We start from the raw sequence: 13,699 nt of genomic DNA on the forward strand, positions 1-13,699 counted from the left end.
TGAAGGATCAGTTTGAAAAAAGTCACTTCAGGAAAGGAAAATAATTTCTTTGTAGCATTCTTCTTCGTTGATACTGTTGAGGAGTTGCATAGCCTAGACTTAATCTTATCAGACAATAGAGGAGCAGCAGCACTGGCAGAGATTGAGGTGTCAGGACAAATTGATAAAATCAAGAGCAACAAGTTACTAGGACCAGATGGTGATTATTCAAGATTTTTACAGGAATGTAAGAATGAAGTGGCTGAATTGTTAACAGAAATGACACACTTCCTAGAATCAGCTACTGAACTAGAGGGTTGGAAGGTGAGAAATATACATATCATTAATAAAAATGCTAGAGTTGATCTCAGAATAGTGGTTTAGTGGCCTTTGTTTCAGGAGCAGTAAAATTCATAGAAATTATGATTAAGTATCTTGCTAAATTTGAACGATAGGGACAAATTAGCAAAACTTCAGAAGAGAAAAGTCAACCTCCCTAATGTACTGCAATTTTTACATATACCAACAAACAATACATGGAATGCTTACTACAAATTATCTTTCAGAAAGCTTTTGAAATATTTTATTTTAATAAATTATCTGCTGAGGAAGCTAAGAGCACATCCATGCTACGCAGTGTGTATATTGTTATATTACTATGTATTATAATATGTTATATAGCATAGTGTAACACAAACATTCTCTGTTTAGTGCTGAACCAGCTCTCTGGACTCACAAGCAGTATTGCCATGCCTATTCCAATTGGCCCTTCTGAGAAAAAAGTTTTAAAAAGCAATACATAATTAACTTATTGACAAAATATGTTGTGAAACCAGTAGTTTGTTGGGACTTAGAATTTATAAAAGGATAAAATGTTAGTTGATGTATTAAAAACAAATCTAGTTACAATAGATTTAAAGAAAATCAAGAAATTAATCATGGATTCTTAACTCCTAAGCTTCATGGCTGTTGCCAACCAGTAAGAAATGAATTTAAGAAGAAACGTATCCTTTGAGAAGAATAATTGTTCCTTGCCAATGCTCTGGCATCTTCTACAGGCACTGGTAACAGTCTTCACAGGAAACCAGACACTGAGCTATACTGACCACTATTTTATAAATAGACAGTCCCACACCACTAAATAAATGTGCAATTTTATGGTAAAGGGAACGAAATTATTTAATAATATTATTAAGCTCAGTAAACAAGTCTGTCATTGTCAACAAAAGGGTTGGCACATGGTACTTTAAGGTCCATGATCTACTCTTTTTTTCTTTTAATTTTAAGATACTTTTCCATATTCAGGTAATAGACTTTATGCCAAAAGTTTACAAAATCCAAAGCAATTTAATATGAACTATCCCTTGTCATCTGTTGATTAATAGAGCACTGCAAACCTGTCATGTAGCAGAAGAATTCTGCTCTGAGTTGTCACTACTTGAAGGTCTTATTCTACCATACTATTAATGAATTGAGAATTGAGGCCTAGTAAACTATTTTCTGCATTTCAAATTGGAGTGATTCTGTGCCCCTTAAATTCTATCAATTTAAGATATAAGTAAAGGGATTAGTGGAAGAAAAAAAAAGATACTTTAAAAGCATGTTTCTCTGGAGTGAGAAGCCTTGTGAAACTGTTATTAATCTCCTTTTTCAGGATATTAGCACTTTTATTGCAACATGACAATGATTCAGCATTCATTAAACAAGTAAGGAAAAAAAAGAATGAACCAAAAAACCAAAACATATATTTTACAGCAATACACCTGGTGAAATAGTCCAAAATGCTCAAAACTGGGAAAGGAGATTACACTATTTAAAAGCAGACTTGTACTGAAAAAGGATGTCTTTCTACCACAAGTAAAGTGAATTTCATGTCACTGTAATACCATTTCTTTTTAAATATTTGAAATGGAGGGGTAGAATCAAAACTGTAGATGATGGATTAGGAAGACGTAAGAAACGATGTTGTAAGATTTTTTAAGTGTCCAAGTGCTATCAGAAACGACATACCATTTTGTGTGATGAATTGGCCACGTGGCACTCTGGCAGAGGTTTAGGCAACTAGATCTATTTTCTTTAACTGCTACATTATCAGGAAACTAATTTCTATAAGTAAATTATAATCCTTTACATATCACTAACAAGGCTTAATGAAAAACAGATAAATGGATGCTTTCATTTTTTTGTGTTTTTTCCCCTGCTTATTCTCACTGTTCTCTGTGAGAGATCACAGAGATCTCTGTATTTCCAAAGCATCCTTTACTTTACTGTTCAACGCTTCCGTAAAAGACTCATCAGGAAGATTCTAAATGTGCACTTGGAGTTTTGCCATGATTTTTCAAAGGACTAAGACTAGCCCTTATGTACCATTACACAGTTGTAATAAATGTCATCGTTACTAATGGGCTTTCCTTCACTATACTGAACTAACACAGAAAGTCTAAGTAAATGCAAATTGCTCTTACATGCAATAATTCTGATAAAAGAAAAGGACAATAATGGCTTTTTGAACATTATGCTATTGTAGAGGGTGCCCTCATTAGATTCCTGAGTAATAATATTCCTTTGCACTTCATCAAATGTGAACGCATGTAATTAATTCCGCTTTCATAATTTCAGTCTCTGTCATTATCATGATCATAATAAGATCGACAAGTAAAAATTATACTATAACCAAGGTTTCAGATTTTCACAAACCTGATTGAACGCTGTTGCACAAGATTGTCTGTACACCTGGAAAGGGTTGAAGACAGGCTGCTCTTCTCTGCCCTTCAGTGTCAAAGGCAGGCATTGACTGGAGGTAACAGCATCTTCAGAAGAATTCTCATAAGACAGCTGCTCTTTCAAATATTCCTTTTAGAAGAAAAAACAACCACAAAACAGTATGTGCCACCTAGCTTTCTAAGTGAAATTTGCCTAAATTTCAAGCATAACTTTACAGTGTGCTTGATAGAAGTTCCTTATATTAAAGGAGTAAGGTATTTAAGAGTAACACCATTTTACAACAAACAGTAAATAACCTGCATCAACATCCATCCAACTGAAGCAAATCAGAATGATCTAAGCTATTGTTTTGAAATTGTCATCAAATTATGTGTATCAGTTCTCATTTAATATAAATATGTTAGGTATATGTGGAAGTGAAAAACAAATGTTTTCTATGAGCTGTTCTAATGTATGATGGCTATTATATGATTTATTTTACGTGATAAAGTATACACAAATATTTAAAGTTATTTTTTGGACAGCATTAAATAGTTACTATATGACTATAAATTAATTGTTTGATGAACATGTTCAAACCAGTTGTTTAAACACAGGAAAGAGATATTCTCCCACTCTTCAAAGCTATTTTTAATTGTTTAAGCATTCAAAGACTGGAAGTAATTTATGATTTACATGGCAATTTTAGAAACTATACTGTAACAGACGCATGATTATTTTGGCCAGAATCTTTTCTGTTTTCACTTCTTAAACTACTATGTAAATAAATCATCATTGCATGCCAATAAAGTGTTTTGATTAAATAGAACCATTTTACAAAGAGCTAGATAATGAAACACTTACAGATCTATTTGCTGGAAGGACTACTGTGATTAAACAGTTTATTGTTATTAAAATGAAGTCCATAATGATAGGATTGCCATAACATTGAGCAAGTACTCAAGGTGAGTCTTCATTAGGATGGGTGGATGCAAATGCTCCTTTTACTCTGCAGTGCTACTGAGATGATAAAAATTTTCAGGCACAGGTGAGGGAACATGTAAACTACCTGCCAAGGCACCCTGTGCTCCTCAGGGGGTCTTAAAAGAATAATTTCATCATCAGTTTAAACTGATCCAACTGTGGTCTGGCCTGAAAGGCACAAGTTCCCTCCCAATCCACATAGACTGTAGCTGTTTTTCCCTTGTGTTGGCACTAGCATATGTTGTGAAATCAGACAGAAAAAAGAAAGGTTTCAGCCAGATAAACAAGCCACACGATTTCTCGTGCTTGTACAAAGCGGGGCCTAGGAGTGGGAAAGCACAAGGACAAGAGAAAGAGCAGGACTCTCTCTCTGCTGGTTGCAGCCAATTGCCAGGACTGCTTAAGACAATCATGAAATCATCTAAGTGTATTTAAAAAAAAATCAGAGCTTTTTTTGCTTTAAGACAACAGTGTAATCCAGCTGTGAAAACACATCCTAAGTCTCTTACCTATTTTTTCCTCAGCCTACAAAAATGTCTGGGTTTTTTCCCATTCATCCATGACTTCATGCCATAGCAAAGATTTTAAAGTCATGGTGAAGGGGGTTATTTAAAAGCTATTTCTATACATTTAACTATTTTTCATAAATGTACTGCCTTCCATGCACACTTTTTCACAAAATCTAAAGCAACCCAGCCCTCTGGGTGTCACAGAGCCAGCAGAAGCAAATTCCGTTGGTTTTTCAGTAGCGGTATTGGAAATTGCTGTCCATGCTTGCTAGGATTTGAACACTCCAAGTGGTATACAGCTCATCTCCCAGTACAGGCGTTTTTCTGTCCTTGGAATACTGTGGATTTATGTTTTCACAAAGAGACTTATTCAACAGTGGGAAATGAACTCTTTAGTACAGTACAATACTGTAGACCCTGAAAGGGTCATGTTCCAAAAATGTGAAAATAAAGAGAAATGAAATCATGTTTGTGAACGTGAGCTATATCCTCACTATCAATGACTGGGCATGAAACCAAGTAGACAGAATATTATTGAGCCTGACAGCTCAGGAGAGTTGGTTTCTCTTTGGTAGCCATTAGTCAAAAATGCTGTTAAAATTATTATTCTTTTTGATAAATACATGAAGGACTGTAGGCTGTTTTGAGTTCTACAGTATCTATCATAGGTCTTCGTAACATCATCACTCTATTTCTAAATACAGCTTCCAAGGATCTATATCCCTTTTTCCCTGCTTTTCTAAGGAAAATTATTGAGAACAACAATTTTCTGTCTCATCATTTTGTTCTCTATTCACATGCAATTATTAAGCAGTGTAGCATAAAGATCTCCAAACTAATTTTAAGAACACGATCCCTTGATAGTCCAAGGAGTCTCCAATCAAAAGGATGGACCTTTGAACAGACAATGAAGTCTATTTCTTGGTAGTCAGGCACATTAAACATAATCTAAGTTATGAAAAATAATATTGAAAAATGCATTATTATAACACCATGCTAAGCATTAAAATGTTTTGTAAAGGTTTCAAAGGCAATTTGAAGTAACACGGTTAAGTCCTTGTGTGAGTCAAGCTGGTCAGGATTTTTTGTCTTCTTTTTTTTAAAAACAAGACAGTTTTTTCCACTGAGAAATGTTCTATATTTAACAAAGCTCTTACTAGCTGCAGAAATTCAAGGAGAGACACCTGGGATGTGGAAAGTCAGGCTAAAGTCCCTCTTCCACCTAATTCTCTCAGCCTCTTACCTCCTATTGGAGCTGCTCCACTTTGTATAAATAACTGAATACTCACAGGAGTCAGATCTTGGATCAGGGTCTCCAGAACCCGATATGGGCATTCTACCCCTTCAGCTGGAGTATGATTCTATTTTTGACCCTAGAAGTTACAGAACAGATTTTTACAGCAATTTCTACAAGGTGAAACAACTCCAACAGGGGAAAAGGAAGAAGTTCCATGCTGGTAGCTAATGGTCTATCAGTTTGGGGAGTTTGTTTGGATGTGGGAGATGCAGATTCAATTCCCTGGTCTAAACCAAGCATAATAAAGATTTGAGCCTGCATATCCTGTCCCCTAGGTGACTGCCCTAACTATTGGATTATATGCTATTTTCTGAGGTCTTGCTCATCATCTTTTCCTCACTCCGTTATACTTAGAGAAAACCTGAATGTGCTCCAGGTGAAAAGGTTTTGTTTGAACTGTATTACAGTAATAATTTTCACTTCACTTCCTGAACCATTTAATTGTTTGAGATGAAACTTGAAAAGATTCTGTATTGTATTAATATTAGGTTGCCATCTCTACATACATGCTTACATTGCTTCTAAAGCTTCCAAATGCAGATGCATAAAGGTTGCTTTTAAGCCTATACTTAGGAACTAAACAGTTGATCTGATTTCTAGAAGCACCGTGCCAGTACTGAGCTGCTCTCTATTGCCTTCATACAGACATAGCTGCCTAATCGCGGGTTTTTTTGCTATCAAATTTTTTTAAAAGAAAAATCTTGGCCTATGCCTATATTTGCATTATTTTGCATTTTATTATAAACATTTCTGTATACTTGCAATGATCTTAACAGCACCTGCTTATGCATTCAAGGAATAGTAATTTAGTAATTAAAGCTAATAAACAGAACTTTCTTAATTAAGCTGTGTAGATCTGTGTTATCATACAATTTAAGCAAACCTGTGTTTATTTCAGTGTATAAAATCAGAATGCTTTTGGTAACTTGGGGCAATTTAGTACAGCCTTAGCAATAATGAGATAATTCTTTTACATTGCCCAAATTCCATGTGCAGCAAACAAATCTGAATTTGTTTACTGTAATTTTGAAAGCACTTTAACTGAACAGAGTTATCTAGATTAAGTAAGGTTTTCATGTGGATGCATTTACTTCCTCAGTACAGCCGTAGGGTTTGTTTGTTTGTTTTTTAAATCAGGAGAAATGATTTACCACATTTAATTTTACTTCCTGTAACAGTCAATTTTTCAATAGGCTTGCTGATTTTTTATTTTTTTTTTTTACTGTGTTCAAACTCTAAAATGTATCTATGGTCTACAATATGAATCTGAAGGAAGTTTATGAGCCATACTACTGTTTAAGTACATAAATAAAATCTACATTGTTTCCCATAAAGTAATCTTTTCTGTACAAATGCAGAAAAGCCTAAACTGAATGGATTCTATTACAATACAATATAGGATTTCATATTGACTTTAAGAAGCATTATCACCTCCTTGACTAACCCTTAGCTGCCAGCAGACGCTGCCTCAGGCCAGTACACACCTAATTGCTCGGTAAAAAGGCCGTTTCCCTACCTCATTGAGCCGGATGATGTGATAAATTTGCCTCAGGTACTCGCTGCCACCTGGTTTGTGGCAGATATCCAGGACCATCATGTTTATTTTCTGCTCAGTGAATCCAAGTGCAATACCTCCTTCCTCTAACGTTGCACCTTCTACTGTGACTGAGGCACTAGAATATAGAAAAGATACAAGTATTCTTAAGGTAAATTTATAAAACTCAAAATATTCATACAAAATCAGCTAAAACTACATGTTAAAAAAAAACTTAAAGATTTGGCTTGCACAAAACAAATGTTGCTGTATATACATCTCTGAAGCCTTTATACAAATACATAATAAATGCTAAATAACATTTTTGTATTCTAAAAATTTCAATGATTTTAATGTGAAAGATGAAAACAGAAAACTTTCTTTTCTCTAAGGACATAGAAGGAGCAAATATTTTTTTATTTTCTTTTCCACTAGAGAAGTATCTTTGCTACTAGAAATGGCATTTGCATTCGATCTTTTGTACATTTTTCTTTGCCTGTCGCTGCACATATTAAAGACTAATTAACATGTCAGAAAGGTAGCCATTACTCTAAGTATAGGTTAGAAGTTTTAAATGGAAGTCTTTTTCTTCCCACTGGTATAGTGGTAACCATTTCAAAGGTACCTATTTGCCACTTGTTGCGCTTTTTGCCCTGTAGTGTTCCTCGTTTTTCTTCTTACAAGTATTTGTGTGAAACTGCTACAAAAAAATCTCAAGGAGACAGGCCCAAATGACTTGAAAAACATTCAATCAAAACTCTGACCATTGTCAGATGGTGCTCTCTGCATGCAAACATAAGTTAGCAGCTCTGCACTTGCTTAGTATTGTACATTGATAAAGTATTAAGAAAAAAAGTACTAAAACTAATTCTTTTCCTCAAATATTAGAGCTGCAACACAGATATATGTTGGCACCTTGACACAGATGTGTCAAGAACTTGAAAGATTGACAAGAATATATTATCCCTTCTACAGTCATTATTGGATTAATTTAAAATCTACCGAAGTACCATTCTAAATTAAAAAAAAGCACCATATTTTAATTTTTTAGAAGTAAAACCAAAAAACTACAAAATACATTGGTACAGTCAGCTGTAAGTTGCAGTTTACTGTTGAAAGCGTGCCATGATTACAAAGTTAGTTCTGCTGAAAGTTGCTGTTTGACCTGCAGGCTCACTTAAATGCTACACAGCTGCTGGACATTAAAGTTGATATTGCTTCCACATGCAGCTCCAGAATGTCCTACAGAGCAAATAGTTTCAAAATATAAACTATAATTTTGTTCTTCGCTGAATGGATGTAAGTGATACTCTGTTATTATGGTGTATTTTACAGAAAAGCTTCAGAGAAATTGATCTTTAAAATTAAAGCACACTTAAGGCTGATCTTTCGATGCCACACATAGCTACAACCTGAATTTCTTGTCAAACTTCTTAGCGACTGACATTGAAAAAGTTGAGGACCTCTGACAAAGGAGTGTATCAGTGTCAGTACCCAAATTGTATCCTTTCCTGTCCATCACTGTGCAGGTGAAGCAGATGATTGGATTCAGTCAGTGCTATGATTAATGAGTTCCTCTCTGGATTTGGGACTGCCTATCAATCATGTCATTAGGAAGAATGTGCCCTGAAAGAGGCAGACCTCAGCCAAGGAATAACTGCATTCATCTTAATCTGTATATGCACCCAGCCAGCCAAGTCAGGGTCACCATGATGAAAAACAATAATCTTCAACTCGACAAATTACTTTGCAAAGACAGACATTTCTTTTTTTCTCGGGACGCGTGTTCTTCAGAATCTAACGTGACTGTTTACAGCTCTGGTGCTACCATAAAGTGAAGGTTATTTTAATGAATAGTAATGCTTTCAGGCAGTACACAAGACAGGCAATGCATACAACTAAACCTTTCACTGAAGATTTTTTTAATTCTCCTAAAAACTAAGTTAAATTTGTATGCCACAATGGAAGAACCTATATAATATTTAGACTTTTTATATAGCTAGCAGACCTGATAACAATAACGTAACACAAAATCAAGCAAGACTTTTGCTTATAAAAATCCAGTGCACTTCAAAGATGTTTCCACAACTGTGTAGATGAATCCCAAATAAATTTTTTAAATTTATGATTTCTATTTTCTTCCACACACTGTATCTATTAGAAGTCTATAAACATTTATAAATATGAATATATATATATAAATGCATGTGCATACAGTTACCCACAAAATCCTTTAATTATGAAAATGTTATACAGAACATAATTTTACACCAACTTCGATTTTGAAATATAATCATTCCTATTTCAAACAAAGCACGTAAACATCACAAGTCTCCTCTTGGAAGATCTGCTTTTAGTTTAGTGGTTTTGTGACTGCCACTTATTTTAATTGATGTTTGAATTTCAGCTTTAATATATTAGTTTTATAATTTGCATTTATAATAATATTTTATCTCTACATTGCATATCTCAGCTATTTATTAACTAGATTATTTTTTTCCCAGAAATTGACTCATGATATTTGAATATAAAATGGAAAAACAACGTTTATGCTAGACTTCTATTGCAGAAATCCCACCAAAGTCAGGGGACTTAGTTTCATAACTGTATCATATAACTGCTCACTGGGACAGCAGGTAATGCATTCTTCAGTTTCTTAAACTCCTAGTCACAAACTAGGTACAGTAGACACTGTACACATACAGAAAACATTTTCACACATTTATTTCCCACAGTCTGATACCTGATGGATAATACAGCATTTTTGTGGTATGTTAGAAAAGCAAATAGAGTAGTATATTAATTTTAAATTCTCAGCTTCAGAAGAAGTGCAAATACTGAAGTTTTAGTTTTCAGAGGTTATCCACAATATTGTCTTACCCTGCATTTATATTTTTTAAGAAATATCTATTCTCTTGGTAACATTAGAAATTGCATTATGGAACCATTCCGTTAAGTGTCAATTTACACTTTATCATTATGGGTTTTTTATTCTATGACTCTTTCAGTCACTGGCATCTGGCTTCAATCTTTTAATCACTGGATTAGAGCTTGTAAATTAGTATTAAATGGAAATGTAAAGATTACAAAGGTCAATGTCAATGAGCATTTGTGTGACACTATTACTGCTTAGTGCTACTCATGCTAACTGACTACTTGTAGAAACATGATACTGTCCCTTAAAGCACTGCATGAAAGTCTGTTCACTGATATCAGTGATTCCAACCTGCAATCACTATATCCTTTGTTTATATGGACAATTACTGTCAGGACAGCAACGACTGCAACCTTCAAGACTATTCATTAAAAAAAAAGCAGTCTTACTCTCAGTAGTCAACAATTTAATTCAGTAAATCATGTAACTCCAATAAATCTAATATTGGAAAGCTGATGAATAGTATTTTTACAGAATGGTACATTACTTCAACATTAAAATACACTGGACTAGGAACACATTGACATGTACAAAACTCCCTGAAAAATCATTATAAGGATTTAAAACACTCGGACCTTAATGTCAAATCTGCAGGGAAGGTTGATATTTCCTCAGAAAGGCACAGCAGGGTACTCTCCTTGTCCTGTTTTGATATATCCTACTTGCCCTCAGGGTTTGTTATGTTTTAAAATGAAGTATGCTTACTTTTTAATCACAGATGAACACTGAAAGCTTTTCATAGTCCCTCTTAATTTAATCACCATAGCAAAATTAATTTATAAATATATTGTGGTGCCTTCTAGCCAGTGTATGTATTCCTATTCTGAAGATACACCAACTAAATTGTCCACATTTTTGGATCATCACAAAAATATGAAATCTCTAAGTACTATGAAGACACTGTTCTGATGAAACAACATGGTTTACTGTTTCAACAATGCAACTGATTTGCAAAAACATGCTATAAAGCCATCAATATTAAGAACTAATCTGTTTCATATAAGATCACTGTTCATCTAATTTTTTTTTAATTGAACAATAGCCATAAACATGTCAATAATCCAGTAAAATAAAGAACAAACAACAGCATTTGAAAAATAGTATGTTCTTACCAGTCTGTGCTCAATTTTCTTGCCTTCAGCAACTGGCTTTCAATCCAGTTTGGTCTCTGCTGTTCAATGCTTTGTATAACCTTCTGGGTCACTTGCTTAGGACCACTTTTCTGTTTTCCCATAATACTTTCTAAGCACACACGAACTAAACTGAGTTTTTCTTTGCTCCATCTGTCAAGTGTTGCACCTGTTAAAAGTTCTGCGGTATTTCCATCCTCAAATATCCGACATATAATTACAATCAAGTTCCAGACAAGCAGACCAGCTTTCTTCAATTCAGCAAAGTTTCTTGACATTTTTCTCTCAGCCAGAAAAAAGAAGTACTTAATTGGGGGAGGCAAACATGCAATCACTGTAGGTAACTTGCTGATTACAATAGATACTGCCTGAGCTGCAAGCCTTGTGAAGCCTTAAAAAAAGAAAGAAAAGAAGATATGATTAACATTAACATTATAGTTCTATCACAGCATGCTTCTGAATGTTGTATGATAATTTCTAACTTCCTTTTGTACTGAAAATGGGTAAAAAGCTTAAGTACTCAACACTGTAGCTTGACTTCTATTGTGCTTCCTCCTCATAAATCCCACAAAATCTAAACAATAATATGAATTAAAAACAGAGAACCTAGAAAATTTAGAATTCAGACTGTGACTCTCTTAACAATTAGTCCTGCTGTGCACAGTTATTACAGAATAAATGAAAAAGACAACACCCAGGTATTCTGAATGGTAAAAAAGTTGTCTCCAAAATTGTAGTGTAATATTTTTCCAACTTCATGAGTGGAGCATTGCACTGTCTCAGGATATTACATACATTCATAATCTTTAGTTTTCTATCAATCCCTTTCTATGTTCAAACCTACAAAACTTCAGTTTATCAACTTTCATATAAGCATGCACACTATATAGCACTGCATTTTAAACGTTCCAGACATTAAAAGTAGCTATAGAAGTAGACTACAGAACTACAGAAAATATCCTGCTCAAAACCCAAGATATATCTAAAATGAAAAAATATACCCAAAGGTGATCCAGAATATGGTATCAAGTCAAGATTTAAAAAAACACCAAACAAACAAAGAAAACCCCTGATTCATTGCACCTGTATTCTCAACTTGTTTAAAAAAAACCCCAAAACCAGAAAAACAAAAAACAAAACAAAAACCAAGCCAGGTTTTTGGTGTTCTAGGTGTCACATAGCCAATTTAATTTGTCACTAAGTTTGAGCCTTATCTCTCAGCTTAATATCAGTTCAGGCTTAGCAATAGCCTAAAATAGGCATACAAGTTCTAGATTAAAGTGAGATTGCAGTGAAAGTGCAGTGAGCACACTGCTGCATAAATGTGCCTCAAGATGCTGAAGAGAGTATATATGGAAAGAAAGAATGGATTGATGCCCTGGCTTGCCCACAATCTACATATTCAAAACTTCATGCCAGAATATACTACAGTGATACTACTGTATTGAAAATAATCAGGTAATATTTTGGTGGCAATAAATTCATGGTGAAATGTTTCCAAAAGTTAGCTTTTTGAAATGATGGAGGCTTTAGGCACTGTAGGCTATGAAAGTACATACCAGAAATCATCTTTACATCTAATCACCTTCAAAACATCTCCTATTACATATATTATTTCTCTTTCTTCAGTGTTTCAACAAGGAAGCAGTAGCAAATTCCATACCAGTTTCAGTGCTATTCAAACATAAATTGCTGTTGTAAAGTTGGGATGAATAAGTTGATATAATTTCAGACAACACTGTGTATTTAAATTTAAACCGTCCTGAATCAAGTCTTGATTCAAGTCTCTGCGTTGAATCTCACTTTACTACTGCCAGATGCTAAAAACATTTTCAGTACTATTATTATCAGTACTACAATACTGATTATTTTTAAAAGTTTGTTTGTGTATGCATGGGTGTAAGCCTCAAGAAAAAGGTACTGAACTTTAACACTAAGTACTTTAAAAAAAAACACAGGATGCTTGGAAATTGTTTTGTTCATTGTCAAATTGCCATGCTCATCAATTACAACTGTTCAATTTTGGTACGTACTCATTAAAGGGGTAACAAGCTTTTATGACAAATTTATAAAACAGTATAAACAGTATAAACATATAAAACAGTAAAAACACCCACACTTCCCAGATTCTTTTCTCTTCATTTCCCGAGGAGTGTAATTCCATTCCTTTGGAACCGTTTTCAGTAAACTTTCAGGAACTATTTGCTTGTGCTGGTACGTTCCATAGTTTTCTGTTGCCTCCCATGAATGCATCAAAGAAATTATCTGTTTCACTATGCCCTTGACTGAATTAATCAAAGTCAACTTCAAACATCTGATAACCTCTGGCTCCGACTCACCACAACTGGAAACTTCAGAAGGAAGAATTATTAAATATTCAGTAAGTGTAGTCATTTGTGTAAATCTATTTCAGAAAGAAGTGCTTCAGAATTCTTATGGAAAGAAAAGTAAAAACATTATGATTCATAATAACTTAGACCTATTGGTCTGTCACAAATTAAAGAAAGAGTATAAAGCAAAACAATGTAGCATCTTGTACCATCTTATAAAGTACTGACAAAAAATACAATTTAATTTATTTCCTTCATCCTCGTTTCTCCACCAATATACTTCTAAAAATTTCATTTA

The 13,699-nt window shown here is 34.1% G+C and overlaps 1 protein-coding gene across 11 annotated transcripts in view; it reads right to left on the bottom strand.

Moving 5' to 3' along the window:
* KIAA0825 (KIAA0825 ortholog) overlaps positions 1 to 13,699 on the bottom strand; it is a 252,235-nt gene that overhangs the window by 116,756 nt on the left and 121,780 nt on the right. For all 11 annotated transcript variants that reach the window (XM_072860780.1, XM_072860782.1, XM_072860772.1 and 8 more), the window contains 4 exons: positions 13,189 to 13,422; positions 11,054 to 11,462; positions 6,989 to 7,145; positions 2,677 to 2,832 (listed from right to left, as the gene is read on the bottom strand). In XM_072860780.1, coding sequence (XP_072716881.1) covers positions 2,677 to 2,832; positions 6,989 to 7,145; positions 11,054 to 11,462; positions 13,189 to 13,422 — 956 coding nt within the window. The remainder of the gene's footprint in view (positions 1 to 2,676; positions 2,833 to 6,988; positions 7,146 to 11,053; positions 11,463 to 13,188; positions 13,423 to 13,699) is intronic.

Source organism: Ciconia boyciana, chromosome 4, assembly GCF_034638445.1.
Source record: "Ciconia boyciana chromosome 4, ASM3463844v1, whole genome shotgun sequence".
Classification (NCBI taxonomy): domain Eukaryota; kingdom Metazoa; phylum Chordata; class Aves; order Ciconiiformes; family Ciconiidae; genus Ciconia; species Ciconia boyciana.